Here is a 15,124-nt window from a genome sequence, read left to right as displayed (position 1 = left end):
CTGAATGCAAAGATTCTTTTACCTTCTGATTTGTTTTAGGGGAAAAAGGAATTGTGAAGAAAATCAGAACTCTATACCAGGTTTTAGGATGTTGTGTTATATATAATTTAGTATAGAACTAATGGTATTAACAAAGCATAGAATTTGAGACTGGAAGGGAGCCCAGCAGTCATTCGGTCACATCCATACCTGAGAGCAATCCCCTCTAGTACGCCTGACAAGTGTTTATCCATCTTCTTCTTGAAGGTCTTGGTTGATGAGAAGCCTACCATCTCCAGAAGCGGGCCATACCCTTCTGGACTACTCTCAATGGGAGGAAAGGTTTCCTGATTTTGGCTTCAAGTGGTCTCTTTTCAGCTTCTGCCCATCACCTGGGTTCTTTCCTCTGGAGCCAAACAGAACAAATCTGAAAACCTTTGAATACCGTTGCTGTGTCCCTAAAGCTGTCTCTTCTCAGGGCAGTCAGTCCTCATGTCACAGACTCTAGACACTTGACCATTTTGGTTGCCTTCCTGTTGACACTCTCTGGCTTACTGATGTCCTCAAACCTGTGGTGCTCTGTGATACAATTAGGTTACAGGCCTGTAGTCTTATGTGAAACATAATTCTACATGGTTGCTCTGCTGTCTTGTTAAATTAGACTGATGTTAAATTCAGTTTGTCCAATAGTTATTAAATGCTTTTGTACAAGGATCTGGGGATGTGAAGAGGAAAATAAGACAGCCCTTGCCCTCATGGAGCTTGCATTCCACTGAGGACATACAGTAATCATCATAATTAATGAAGGCTGATGGCATGCTGTGGGATTTGTTGGCCTTGACTGAAAGTCATTTACCGCCACGTGTTGCTGACAGAATCGTTAAGATTGAAGAAGAGCATCAAAGTGCCTTCCATGGGCACTGTTAGCATGAACTCAGTCAATGATATGGTGACAAAGGCCTAGGAAAAATAGCTGAGTCATGCAGATTTGTTCATGGAAATGGAGAGGTTTGAGATGTCAATTCAAGACCAGGTCATCACCACAAGAAATTGGAGAAGAATTATCCTAAAAGAGCCTAGGTTTAATGATAAATGCAGATGATGAAAGAAATGATTTAAACTGCAACACATCATGGCAGGCTGCCAAAATTTAGCACCTACTGAATTCCTAGCAGATAAGATGTGGTACCTAGAATCATACATTAGAAACTCAGTATCCTTGTAAACTATCTGTAAAGAATCCCCCTAGAGACCACAAAATATCCTTGAGATCTCAACCAGTAAACTGTTTTGGAACTGCAACAGTGTGATAGATTGAGCTCCCTACAATTGCCACGTAGAACATTGATATGTTAAAAACTCAAAAACAAGAATTTAATACATGTTGTTATACACCAAAATACTCACAATTTCTAAGCTATAAAAAAACCACTCAAAATTCAAATATGATGAGGTTTAGATATTATCCCCAGCATCCTCTCTGCTACTGCCATTGCTCCAAAGGCGGTATCTTATCCACCCATGACACACGTGCATATATCTATATATAGCATTATATAGTAAATATAATACATAGGTACATACATATAGACACACATATGTACATATTAACCATTAAATAAAAATAAAAATAGTAGGATTGGGATTTGGCCCAGGGCATTTCTACCTGAACTATACAAATGAGAAGAGAACACTTATTTTTTCTGTAATAGTAGTAATAGTAACAGCACCTATTTATTAGCACCTTAAGGCATACACAGCACTTCAGATACACATGGTGGCTGTTTCCAAGGATCTCTAGGAATGTCACATGGAGCAGGAGCTAGCCTTGTCTGTTTGGTCTCCATAGATAGGACCATTGACAGTGGCTGGAAAGGACCAAGAACCAAACTTAGGCTTGATGTCAGGAAAGACTTTGTAAAACCATTTAAACTTTGTAGAGCTGGGGTGAGCTGCCATGAGAGGTGGTGAGCACTTCTTCCTTAGAGGTCTTCAGGCAGAGGCCGGATGGCGCTCATTGAGTCTGTTAGAGGGAACATTCCTTTTCTCGAATTGGTTGGACTGAGTGGTCCTGAGGTGCCTTCCACCTCTTAAATTCTTTGATTCTGTAATAATTTATGGTTGATTAAATGTTTTCTTTTGATCCTTGGTCAAGAATATAACTTCCCAATTATGTTTGTTTCCATATTAAAATGTGACTGGACATTTTATTTCAATTTAACAACACCTGTCACCAGAATGTACCTTTGGTCCATCTTCTCTCCACTTTGAGTAGTGCCGAATTGGATGGTCCTCAAGAGTGGGGCTACCCTCAGTCTCTTGGGGCAGGGGGAGGGTTGGTGTGGTAACAATCTTGCTAACAGCTGCTGTGGGTGTGTAAGATCCACCAACAACCAGCACCCAGAGAGCTGCCAACACAGGTTCTTTGATCTGCTTTACTAGGGAAAGTAATTTTAAGGAGTTAACAATCTCAGTTTAATCAAACATGCAAATATCATTCACAGTTGGGGGGAAAAGATCAGCCCCCTGAACTTCAAGGCAAATACAAACAGAAATTGCAAACATCAACAGACAGACCTTGTCCGATTCAAATAATAATACATAGTTACCAGTGGCAGCTTCTGGGTTGCAAAGCTGGGGGGTAGTTTGCAGTTTGCCCAGAGTCTCAACACTCCTTCCATGAGTGTGCCCCAAAAGTCAAATGCCAAGCTATCCTCAATTATATCCTGTTCAGAGCCCTGAGGGGTCTGACCTCACCCAGGCTGGGTGTGGGATAGTTCACCACCCTCAGGATCACATCATATACAAATCAATGACTCCAAATTGTCTCAGTTCTGAGAAATACTCCAAGACAAAAAGATCCTACTTTATCTGCCCCATTCAAACAAAGGCCAGAATCATTAAAGGCAATTAAGAAGAAAAGCAAAAAGTCCCACCTTAATTACTATTACAGTTGGGCAGCAACTTCTCTACCACAGTAGAAGCATACACCAGACTAAAACCTTTGTGAAGAGTCACTCAGTGAATTTAAGAAGAAAAAAGAGAAGCTTGTCCAGTGAGTGAACTGGAGTTGGTGCTCATGGGATCATTGTAAGCCTATGAAGGGCTGAGACATATGAGTAACTGGAAGGCAGAGAAAAGTTAGATAAAACACTAGCCCAAAGGACAGGGATTGAGGAATTGGAAAACTTTGTGTTTTTATACAAAGCAAGCTTCTTTTCAGCTATTAGGTATCATGGAACCTTCTCCTTCAATGTAGGTGGCTCAGGGCACTAACCCAGATGTGGAAGACTGCCTGGACTAGCCATCACAAAGCCAGAAGTTGTGTGTGCATCAGGTGGAGGGTAGGGAGATTGTGTTTGTCCTTTGTCTTCGAAGAGGACCATGGAATCAGGGAAATGATGACATGACTTGCAGTTGACTTTGATTTGAGTGAGGGAGGGCAGTGCAAAGTCACCAGCCTCACTTTCTGCTCCAGAGCCGTCAGGGTCCGGTGACCAGATACTCATTAGGATGACCGGAGATGGCCCAGGATGCAATGGGAGACTCTGGCCCTTTTAGGCTAAGGCCTTTTCATGTACTTACTTAGAGTGAGGCGATGCCCATTCAGTGAATAGGCCTCTTTAAGAAGTGAGTCAAGGGATGGCTCTTTTAATTCGAAAAAAAGAAAAAAAAAATCAAGCGGGGAAGAGAAGACCCTCAGAGTTGCTGTTCCAAAGAGAAACAGTTACCATTGACATTCACTCTAATGGGAGGGTAGGGAGAGACGCCTGTAGTAAATAGTGTATTTCTCCAGTGTCCGTATCTTTTTTTTTTTTATGGTTGGCAACAACTTCTAAGGACCTTGGACAAGATCTTCAATTTAATTTAAATTTAAAAATGTCTGAAAGAAGAATGATTACAACTTAGAACCAAACCATGAGAACTATTTGTTTAAAATGTTCATTTCTCCTCCCTATCCCTTTGGTTTTTGGGAGATGCTGATGGTTCCTTTTAAAGTCCAGTTCCAAAGAACCAGGCCTGGCTTTTAGGGAATGGGGTTTTCCACAAAGCTTCTACTCTTTATGTCTAGGGATAAGAAAAGTATGTAGACCTTTCTGGGTGAGTTTTCTGGCCCAGTTAGACTTTGGTTTCTCTTTAAAAAACTTGGAAACCATTTTGTTGTTTTCAAGTTGTAAGGTTAAAAATGTTTGGTTAAGTAATTCTCATGGGTTTTAATCTGGCAGCCTCTCAGGTCTTGTAAAATGAGAAATTTAAAAGCCTTTGGCCTAGTGGGCTCCACCATATTGGCCACATGCTTCAAGATGTTGGCAGGGAGGTTTTGCAGTGTTCCAAGTTCTGTGTAGTTTTGAAGCAGTGGCAGACTTCACTACTTTTAGTGATTCGAAAACACTGGAGTGGGAGGTTTAACGAGGGCATGGTCATCTTCTTTGCCAAATTCTTGGCCCCTTTGGGCTTACATGGAACCTGTGGTTTAGTGGCCAAAACACTGAACTTTGCTTAAGTGACTATTTTGTCTAGAAAGGGCAGCACGGTTTTTCTAAATAACCCCCTGCCATGCACAGGGGACATCTCCTTTCAGTGATCTCCTCATCAAGCTGCTCTGGCTCTGGTGGCCATTTTTCTGTTAGCAAAGAAAGACCGTAACCACATGGGCACGATTCTTACTCTGGACTAGGGGTGGGGAACCTGCGGCCTGGAGACCCCATGTGGCCTTCTAGGTCCTTGGGTATGGCCTTTTGATTGAGTCCAAGTTTTACAGAACAAATCCTTTTATGAAAGGGATTTGTTCTGTGAAGAACTGCTCTGAACTGTCCTCATCCCTCTCTTCCCCGCTCCTCTGTGCTCCATACATGCTGCGGGTGTTGGTCTGTGCCTAGTGAAAGTGAATCCCAAGCAGTGTGTGGGCAGTAGTCTTTGTAGGGAATCCATGGTGTGGTGGCAGAATTCCTCTTCCCTCTCCCCTTCTTCCTCCCTGTTCTCTTCTTCCTCTTCCTTCTACATATCCCCTTCTCCTGTTTCTCCCCTTCCCTTCTTTACCCCCTTTGTTGTTCAGTCATCAAAGTCACATACGACTTCTTTGTGACCCCATTTGAGGTTTTCTTGGCAGAGACACTATAGTGGTTTGCTGTTTACTTTTCCAGCTCATTTTACAGGTGAAGAAACTGAGGCAAATAAGGTGAAGTGACTTGCCCAGGGTCACACAGCTAGGAAGTATCTGAGGCCAGATTTGAACTCAGGACAACGATGAGTCTTCTTGACTCCAGGCCCATCACTCTATCCACTGTGCCACCTCCATCCCCAGTTCTCCATTAAAAAAAGAAATTCTAGCCGGGCTTGACTCAGTGTCAAGGTGTTGAGTCTGAGTCCAGGGGGATCTGCACACTTAGATTCAGGTAGATGAGGTACACTGATGCATACTATCTTTCAGAAGACTGAATAAGATGGAATTTTTCTCCCCACTGGGTCTTCCGTGGTGCTCTGCAGGTTCAGAAAGCAGGCCATGCTAGGGTTTTCTGTAGGCCTTGGAGAGTACCGCTGTGGGAATCTGGATGTCCGGAGAACTAGTACTCCGGACCTAATCATCCTGGACACTTTTTGGGACCTTGCTTCTAGATGTCTGTTAGCCTGAGAAGATGAAAAATTAATTGGACGCCATCTAGCTCAACTCCTTTATTTTACAGAGGAAGAAATATGGCATGATTGGGGAATTCACTTGCCCTCATCTTATCCAGTGGCTCTAGAACGTTGTTCTTTCTGTGGCACAAGGTTCTTATCCTCTTACCCAACTTCCGCCCTGGTTCATACTTATCACTTCAGACTCTCTAGGAGTTAGGACTCCTTGGAGCCCCAGGGAGTGGTTTGGGACCGGGTGATGCTGAGGATGTCCTTTATGTGATGCTGCCCTTGCTTGTCACAGAGACCACAAGGTATCCACAGACTAGAAGGGATGAGTTTGGGGCATCAGAGTCAGGAAGGTTTGGGAGCTAGGAGGAGTTATGGCCTGGTTGGTACCTGACTTTGGGCTGAGAATGGGGAGGCCGTCCCCTGCCCTTACTAGTAATCTAGTGCACCATTCAGTACACAACGCCGCTGTCAAGGTGTTGGAAGTGAAAAGGAGCTAATTAAAAACTGAGAAACTTATGGCAGTCTTAAAGTGTGCCACTGAGGGGACCTTAAAGCTAATTCTGGCATCATTAAAACATCCACGCCCTTTGTTTTTCCATGATACTCATTTCTTTGAAAAACTCTTTGTTAGTGCCTTTTATTTTTACATCACCGTAATTTCCCAGTATGACCTTCCTCCTTCCTCTCTCACAGAACAATTTCTTTTTTTTTTTTTAATTTTTAATTTTTTTATTTTTTTATTTTATAGGATTTTTTTTAAATGCAATTTATTTATTTAACATATTTGGTTTTCAGCATTGATTTTCACAACATTTTGAATAACAAATTTTCTCCCCATTTCTACCCTCCCCCCCACTCCAAGATGGCTTATATTCTGGTTGCCCTGTTCCCCAGTCAGCCCTCCCCTCTATCACCCCCCTCCCCTCTCATCCCCTTTTCCCTTCCTTTCTTGTAGGGCAAGATAAATTTCTACGCCCCATTGCCTGTGTATCTTATTTTTTAGTTGCATACAAAAACTTTTTTTTGTTTTTGAACATCTGATTTTAAAACTTTGAGTTCCAAATTCTCTTCCCTCTTCCCTTCCCACCCACCCTCCCTAAGAAGTTGAGCAATTCAACCCAGGCCACACATGTATTATTATGTATAACCCTTCCACAATACTCATGTTGTGAAAGGCTAACTACATTTTGCTCCTTCCCAACCCATCCCGCTTTATTGAATTTTCTCCCTTGACCCTGTCCCCTTTCCAAAGTGTTTGTTTTGATTACCTCCACCCCCATCTGCCCTCCCCTCCATCATCCCCCCCCCCCCCCCCGCCTTTTATTTTTTTTTTTATCTTCCTCCCTCTTCTTTCCTGTGGGGTAAGATACCCAACTGAGTATGTATGGTATTCCCCCTCAGGCCAAATCTGATGAGAGCAAGGTTCACTCATTCCCCCCTCACCTGCCCTCTCCTCTCCTCCCATAGAACTGCTTCCTCTTGCCACCTTTATGCGAGATAATCCACCCCATTCTATCTCTCCCTATCTCCCTCTCTCAGTATGTTGCTCTCTCATCCCTTAATTTCATTTTATTTCTTTTAGATATCTTCCCTTCATCTTCAACTCACCCTGTGTCTGCTCTCTCTCTTTTACATATATATATACATAAACACATATACATATATATACACATACATACACATACATATACACATAGATATATACATACATACACATTCACATATATATATATATGTATATATATATATATGCATATTCCCTTCAACCACCCTAATACTGAGGTCTCATGAATCATACTCATCATCTTTCCATGTAGGAATGTAAACAAAACAGTTCAACTTTAGTAAGTCCCTTGCAATTTCCGTTTCTTGATTACCTTTTCATGCTTCTCTTGATTCTTGTGTTTGAAAGTCAAATTTTCTATTCAGTTCTGGTCTTTTCACCGAGAAAGCTTGAAAGTCCTCTATTTTATTGAAACTCCATATTTTGCCTTGGAAGAACAATTTCTTATAACAAAGAATAAGAAAGTTCCACAAAACTCACCGAGTTCACATTATATGCAGTGGTCCACCCCTGTAGTCCTCCATCTCTACAAAGAAGGGAGGGTATATGTGCATTCTCACATCCCTTCTTTTGAGCCAAGGTTTGGCCTTTATAATTTGACAGCATTCACTTTCAGTGTTGTTGGCTCTTTTCATTTCCATTGTTCTAGTCCCTGGGTATATTGTTTTCTGGTTCTCCCCACTTCATATTGCATCAGTTCATATATGTCTGTCTTTGCTCTTCTGAATTCTTCATATTCATCATTTCTTATGGTGCAACACTAATCCATCGTATTCATGCCTCATAATCTGTTGGCAGTTCTCTGATCATGGACATCTAATTGTTTCTACTACAAAGAGTGCTGATGTAAATGTTTTAGTGTATACGGGCCCTTTCTTTTTATCTTTCACCTTGTTAGGGTATGAGTTTAACAGTGGGATCTCTGGGCCAAAGGATACAACATTTTAGTCACTTTCTTAGAAAAACTCCCCATTGCTTTCTAGAATAGTGGGACCAATTCACTCATCGTTTGAACAACAGTATGCTAATGTGGTGCCCAGGTCGTAGACTTTAAGCTCAGTGTAAAATAGTACCTCCGTGCTGGTCTGCAGCAGACCCGTTCATCCTGTATACCGGCTGCCATATTTATCTTCCTTGTTGTATCACTCCACTGTTGTTCTTAAGCTGCTCAGTCATGTCTGAGTCTTCATGACCCCATGAACCGTAGCATACCAGGCCCTTCTGTCCTCTACTCTCTCTCAAAGTCTGTCCCAGATCATGTTCGTTGTTTCCATGCCATTCTCTAGCCATCTTATCTGCTGTCCCCCTTTCCTTCTGCCTTCCATCTGTCCCAACATCAGGGTCTTTTCCACTGAGTCCTGTCTCCTCACTATGTGGCCAAAGTATTTAAGCTTCAGCTTCAGTATTTGACCTTTCAGTGAATAGTGTGAATTAATTTCTTTAAGACTTGACTGGTTGGATCTCCTTGCCTTTCAAGGGACTCTGAAAAGTGTTTTCATGCACAACAATTCAAAAGTGTCGATTCTGCGCTGCTCAGCTTTCTTTATAGTCCATCTCTCATAGCCGTACATTGCTGCTGGAAAAACCCTAGCTTTGATTGTGTGGACCTGTGTCAGCAAGGTGATGTATCTGCTTTTTAGCGTGCAGTCCAGATCTGCTGTAGCTTTCCTTTCAAGGAGCAAGCGTCTTTAATTTCATGGCTGCAGTCACCATCTGCAACGATCTTTGAACCCAAGATTATAAAATCTGACCCTGCTTCCGTTTCTTCTCCCTCATTTGCCAGGAAGTGATGGCCAGGTGCCAAGATCTTAGTTTTTTTTTATGCTAAGCTTCAAGCCAGTTTGTACATTCTCCTCTTTCACCCTTATCAAGAGACTTGTTAATTCCTCTTCATGTTCTGCCATCAAAATGGTATCATCTGCATATGTGAGAGTGTCGATGGCAACCTTAATTCCAGCTTTTGATCCATCCAGCCTACCATTTCGCATGATGTACTCTGTGTGTGTTAAATAAGGCGACAGTGTACAGCCTTGTCATACTTCTTTTCTAATCTTAAACCAATCAGTTGTTCCATGTTCTCTTCTAACTGTTGCTTCTTGGCCTACATACAGGTTCCTCAGGAGACAAGGAAGATGATCTGATACTCCCATCTCTTTGAGGACTTGCCACATTTTATTGTGATCCACCCAGTCAAAGGCTTTAGTGTAGTCAGTGAAGCAGAAGTAGATGTTTTTCTGGAACTCCCTTGCTTTTTCCATAATCCGGTGAATGTTGGCAATTTGGTCTCTAATTCCTCTGCCTCTTTGAAAACCAGCCTGCTCAAAAACTAATGGTACTTGATTGCCTACCAGGTGACTTTCTACTTATATAAGGAGTCCAGACTGCTTAGTCTGGCATTCAAGGCCCTCTCAATCTCTCCACAGCATACCTTTGTAGTTTTATTCCTTCCCTCTTGTGTGTTCTCTGCTCCAAACAGGACTACCCATTTCTCAGAGAGGTTCCACCTTTGCTCATGCTTTGCCCATGGAAGCCGTGTTCCCCCTTACTTATGCCCCTTTTACCTATTTGCCTCTTAAAATGCCGCCCAGTCCTCAGAATCCACCCAACTTACAAACCTTTCTCTAGAAAGCTCTCTCTCCTGCTCCTGGTCATAAAGGATCGTTTTTGCCTTAGGATTCTTGAGTACTTTGCATGTAGTGCTCTAATATAATAGAACATCTCTTCTGTTTTGTTTTATGTTGTGTGCACAGAAGTGTATTGGAATGAAAAGAGCTGTATACTTTTCGGTCGAGTCTGTGGGTGACCTTGGGCAAATCACTTAACCACTCTTCGACCCTCAATTTCTAACTTATAAGAATAATAACCCTTTGTGAGGATAAGGCTTTGTAAATGCTATAAATGTGAGTGGCTGTTACTATCCACTCTGCTCAATTGTAAGACCCTTAAGCAGAGGGACCCTGGGTTGTTCCTTCCATGTCCCTTCAGCAGACCAGTCATATCTTGGTCTCAGAGTCAGCCATGATTGTTCTCTGGACTCTGAGGTGCCGTCATCTCCCCAGGCCCTCCTCTCTGTCTCTCCGTCCTCTACTCTTCCCACACCTGAGACCTCACCTTTGTCCTCTCCGTGACCTCTGCTTCTTCCTCCCCTCCGTGCTGGCTGCTGAGCTGCCTATGACTGTGCTTTCCTCCCCTTCCTGTCTTCACAACCTGGCTCCCACCCTTCATTCTTCTCTTCTTCATACAGCTCCCTTCTGGGTGTTGGAATGTAAACTCCTGAGGGCAGGGGCTGCCATTCTTTTTTCTTGTAGTTGTATCCCTGGTGCTTAGCACAGTTCTTGGGGCATAGGAAATGCTGCATGAATGCTAGTTTCTTTCCTTCCAATGCACTTTTCTAGCCTTATCCTTCCTTCATGCTATGGCAGAACTTCTTGTGGTTCCTCACCTGCCGTTCTCCGTCTCCTGTCTTTCTGTCCTTGCAGACACTGTCACCCATACTGGGATGCCCCATCCTTATCTCAGCCTCTTAGAGTCTCTCCTTTCCTTCAAAGCTCAGCTCAAACACTCTCTGCACAAAATCTTTCCAGATCCTTCTAGCTATGGGGGCCTTTCCCCCCAAACTGCCTTATATTCATTTCGTAAAGACTTAATTTATGCCCATATTGTCTACCATGATAAGATAGAAGCTTGCTGTGGTCAAGGCTGGCTCAGTTCTGCGTTCCAGTGCTTAGCACAGCGTCTGGCACATAGTAGGCACTTGAATGTTGATCAATCCTATCCTCAGGGTCTAGTGCAGCGCTTGGCAATAGTAGGTCTTATGAAATGCCTGTTGATTGGTTGATAACAGGTGCTTAAGTGTTCATTGAGTGACTGAAATACAAAAATGACACGGCACCTGTTTGCAAGAAGCTTCTGTTCTGTCGGGAGGATAATGTACTCTTTCATTCCAACACAGCCACGCACAGGGCTGGTCAGTCACCCTCTTGGTCTCAGTGTCTTGGCAGTGAACACTTCTCCCTTGGCCTGACCCTTCCTCCATGTTGTTTTTGCCTTCAGACCTATTCTTGTGTCATTCTATGGGATTCTGTTTGCTAGAAGAGGGTGAAGGCCAGAGGCCTTGGCCCAAGGATGCCTTCATCCTCCTCCCCTTTGGTTTCCTTTTGCTTCCCACAGATCCACGCTGTCAGTAATATATCTGGGCTGCCCAGCCTGATGCGTTAGAATGTTTTTCTTAGCCAGCCAAAGTATATACCAACAAGTGTGCGGTCTAAGGCATTAAACTGGAGGAACCCATGAGAATTCATGTGTCTGTTCCCAAGACTGCTCTGGTTCACCCTTTCCCCCATAGCTCCCTTCATACTTCTTAAAGTAAACAGTGCACTTTGATTCCATAGAAACAGGATTTGTAGGAATAGAAGGAATGTATCTTTTAGACAGTGGGTTTTTTTGGTTATCTCAAAATAAGCATACGTGTTTAGCTAACTACCTTAGGTATTACCTTTTGGCAAAGTAACTGTAATTGTGCATGCTTGTGTTCTAGAAACTGCCTGAGCCTTAATTTTAAAGTAGGACTAATGCTGTGTGCATGTTTTACATTTAAAATAATGACTCGTGTAATTTTTTTTAAAAGGTGGTGTCTTCCCCAGCAGATGTAGCAGAGAAAGCAGATCGAATTATTACGATGCTGCCTTCCAGCAGTAATGCGGTAGAAGTTTACACGGGACCTAATGGGATTCTGAAGTATGTATCTGCTTGTTCTGATGGAGCTTTCCCGTTCCTCCTTTGAACCATTAAGAACATATGTACTCTGTTTTTCTGTTTCTTTAGGGGGAATTTTCTTGTGTTTTTAACAGGAATATTAATTTTACCACCCACTCCCTCACAACTCCCTTTGGATGTTTTTGTCCTTGTTTCTGTTATAAGTGTTGCTTTAGCTCTTTTAAAATAGTCTGTCTGCCAGTGCTTACATAATTAACATAACATTTTTAAGCTTTCTTATTACTACTTGTGTTTGAGATGAAAGAAGTTGAATGTAGTGAGGGTTTCTATTAAACACTGATCATTATTGGGATCATCAAAGTTAATTAGTATTTATTGAGGGCCCATAGGAGGTCACATTTATAGGAAACACTTTTTTGAGGGGGAAAGTATTCACATATAAATGAATGAATATTATATGAACTATTGATTCAGGAATTTATCATCCAGGCCAAGATTTTTGAACCCTTGACAGTTCACAGATCCCATTTTCACTGGATTGTGTGGGCTCTCTGTTTTCTTGCCACCACCTCTCTGGTGTTTGTAGTCATCAGGGCAGCACTCATGTTCTCCTTGGTTATTGTTTTCTGGCCTCTCCCACTTCTTATCTCTGGAACTTAAGCTCTACCACGGAAGTCGAGCAGAGACTGGGAAATGCATGGCAGTGGCTCAGTTGGAAGGCTCCAGTCTGTGGACATCTCTGTTTTCTAGTTGGCTTTAAAATGTCAGGAGTTGGTAGGCTTTGGAGGTAAAAGTTTCTTATTAATATCAGAGAATTAATAAAGTAAGTCTGAGATTTCATTGGAAGGTATTTTGGGGGTGTGCTCTCAAGCTCATATTGTGGCCATTGGCCTTCCTACTTCATGTTGTTCATATTTCACTTCTTGCTAACATGCATTTTGTGAAGTTTCACTTGTTGATATATTTGTTAAGCCTGAACACTGGAAGTCTGTTCCCTCACTTGCATTGAAGGGTGCTTCTGACACCTTCTGACACCCAGTTTGATAGGACTGCCAGAGTTCTGCAGCCAAGTAGTAATTCACCCCTAAATATTTGAGGAAGGATTGTTCCAAATGTTAATGTAGAATTTATATTGAAGTCCAAGACATGAATGAAAGGAAAAGTGGATATTTTTGACTAAAAAACAAAGCAAAACATTGATTACATTTCTTTTTAAAATGTCCTTACAACATTATTTTTAAAAATACTGTAGATTAAGACAATTCCAAAAGACTCATGATGGAAAATGGATCCAGAGAAAGAACTCTGGAGTCTGAATGCAGATCAAAGCAGACTATTTTCTCTCTCTCTCTCTCTCTCTCTCTCTTTCTCTCTTTCTTTCTTGTGGTTTGTCCCTTTTGTCCTGATTCTTCTTTCCCAACGTGACTAATGTGGAACTATGTTTAATATGATTGTACATGTATAGCTTATATCAGATTGCACGCTGTCCTTGGAAGGGGGGAGGGGAAAATTGTAGAACTCAAAATTTATAAAAGGGAGTGTTGAAAACCAAAAACAAATACACACAATACTGTAGATTGCGCAATCTAGCTTGGCTAGCCCTACAAATCCAGAGCAGGTGTGTTCTAGAGAAACTTGTCAAGCCAGATTTTGTGTCTTAGATTCCACTGTATAATTGGATGTGAATTCTTGGTGAAAACAATTTTGCTTCTTACAGCTGTCGCATCCTCCTTACCTCAGGGGCTCTGGCCCTTCTCCCACCAGAGAGGGTGATGATGGCTCTGAGCTAATGAGGGAGGAAGGGATTTTTGGGCAGTGGACAGAGGCATTAATAGCGATAGATCTGTGGGAATCACCTGAAGAGAAATGTTCTGCTTTATTTTTGTTCACAATGGCAGCTTGCACTAGATTGCACTTTACGATTTCCCAAGCTCATGGCAAATATGATCTGAAGATCCTCCCCACAGAATTGCAGGGAGGGCTTTTATTAGCCATATTTTACAGATGAGGAAGTGGAGGCATACACAGGTTATTTTTTTAAAGGCTCTAGCTCGGGATCCCTCAACCAGTAAATGTCTGAGGCTGGAGTTGAACTTGGGGCTTCTGTGCACTGTGGCGCCCCCTAGCGGCCCCACGGTAGTTAGAAACCCTGCTTCCTCTGTTGTTGCAGAAAGGGGAACCACTAGAGAGAAAATGTCACGGAAATGGATTGTTTTCTTGTCCCTTTTTATGTTCATTCACCAAGGAGAATGAAAAACAAAATGACGACTCTCTATGGGATCACCAGATTTATTTGCCTGTTCCTTTCCCTTTCAGCTAGTTGCTTTTGTCATTATTTCAAAAACACTGCAATGCCAAAAATAAAAGGAGGTTGCTCTGCCCAAGCCGGTAGAAGGGCGCTTTTCCTCTTTCCTTCTCCCGCTTCCCCTTCCCTCCTCCTCTTCTCTCTGTCTCTCCTCCCTCACTCCCTCAGTCTCTCTCTCTGTCTCTCTGTCATGCATAGTTTACCTGGGAGAAATTGTATATAGCAATGTGAAATTTGTACCCGTGGCCGGTGTAGGCCGAAGAAGCTGGTTTCCTCTACTTGCGTTCACTTTAGTTAGGATCACATCGTCTCACTTTTTTTTTAAACCAACGTCAGTGAGACTCATTGCCTTCGTTGTTTATGTGCGTGGCTATTTTTTCTTTCCAGAGAGCGGGAGAACGGCCTGTCACTGGGGAGCGCCCTTTAATTTGGCTTAATTTGCTTCGTTACTTTGGAATGATTGGTAAAAATGCTAATTCCATGTGTTTTTAACGTGAAGTGTCCACTCAGAACAGAAAATAACAGGTTTTTTTTATTGTGTTTCTTAGGAAAGTGAAGAAGGGCTCTTTACTAATAGATTCCAGTACGATTGACCCTGCGGTGTCAAAAGAGCTGGCAAAGGAAGTTGAAAAAATGGGAGCAGTTTTCATGGATAGCCCTGTTTCTGGTGGTGAGTAGTAGTTATAGATACCTGCCTTTCTGCCTGCCTCTTTGTCTGCCTGCCTGCCTGGCTGCCTATCTGCTTGCCTGTATGTCTTCCTGTCTGTCTGCCTGTTTGCTGTCTGTTTGCCTATCTGTCTTCCTGCTATCTTTCTGTCTACCTGCCTGTCTGCTTGTCTGTCTGTCTGTCTATCTACCTGCCTGTCTGCTTGCCTGTCTGTCTGTGTACTTGCCTGTTTGACTTCCTGCCTGTCTCTCTGTCTTCTTGTCTG

At 42.5% G+C, this 15,124-nt stretch overlaps 1 protein-coding gene across 1 annotated transcript in view; it reads left to right on the top strand.

Moving 5' to 3' along the window:
• Nucleotides 1–15,124, top strand: part of HIBADH (3-hydroxyisobutyrate dehydrogenase) — a 154,433-nt gene that overhangs the window by 16,760 nt on the left and 122,549 nt on the right. Inside the window, exons 3-4 of the mRNA XM_036761607.1 lie at nt 11,799–11,908; nt 14,741–14,862. Coding sequence (XP_036617502.1) covers nt 11,799–11,908; nt 14,741–14,862 — 232 coding nt within the window. The remainder of the gene's footprint in view (nt 1–11,798; nt 11,909–14,740; nt 14,863–15,124) is intronic.

Source organism: Trichosurus vulpecula, chromosome 5 (assembly GCF_011100635.1).
Source record: "Trichosurus vulpecula isolate mTriVul1 chromosome 5, mTriVul1.pri, whole genome shotgun sequence".
In the NCBI taxonomy this organism is placed as follows: Eukaryota; Metazoa; Chordata; class Mammalia; order Diprotodontia; family Phalangeridae; genus Trichosurus; species Trichosurus vulpecula.
This window is presented reverse-complemented; position numbering and strand designations above follow the sequence as displayed.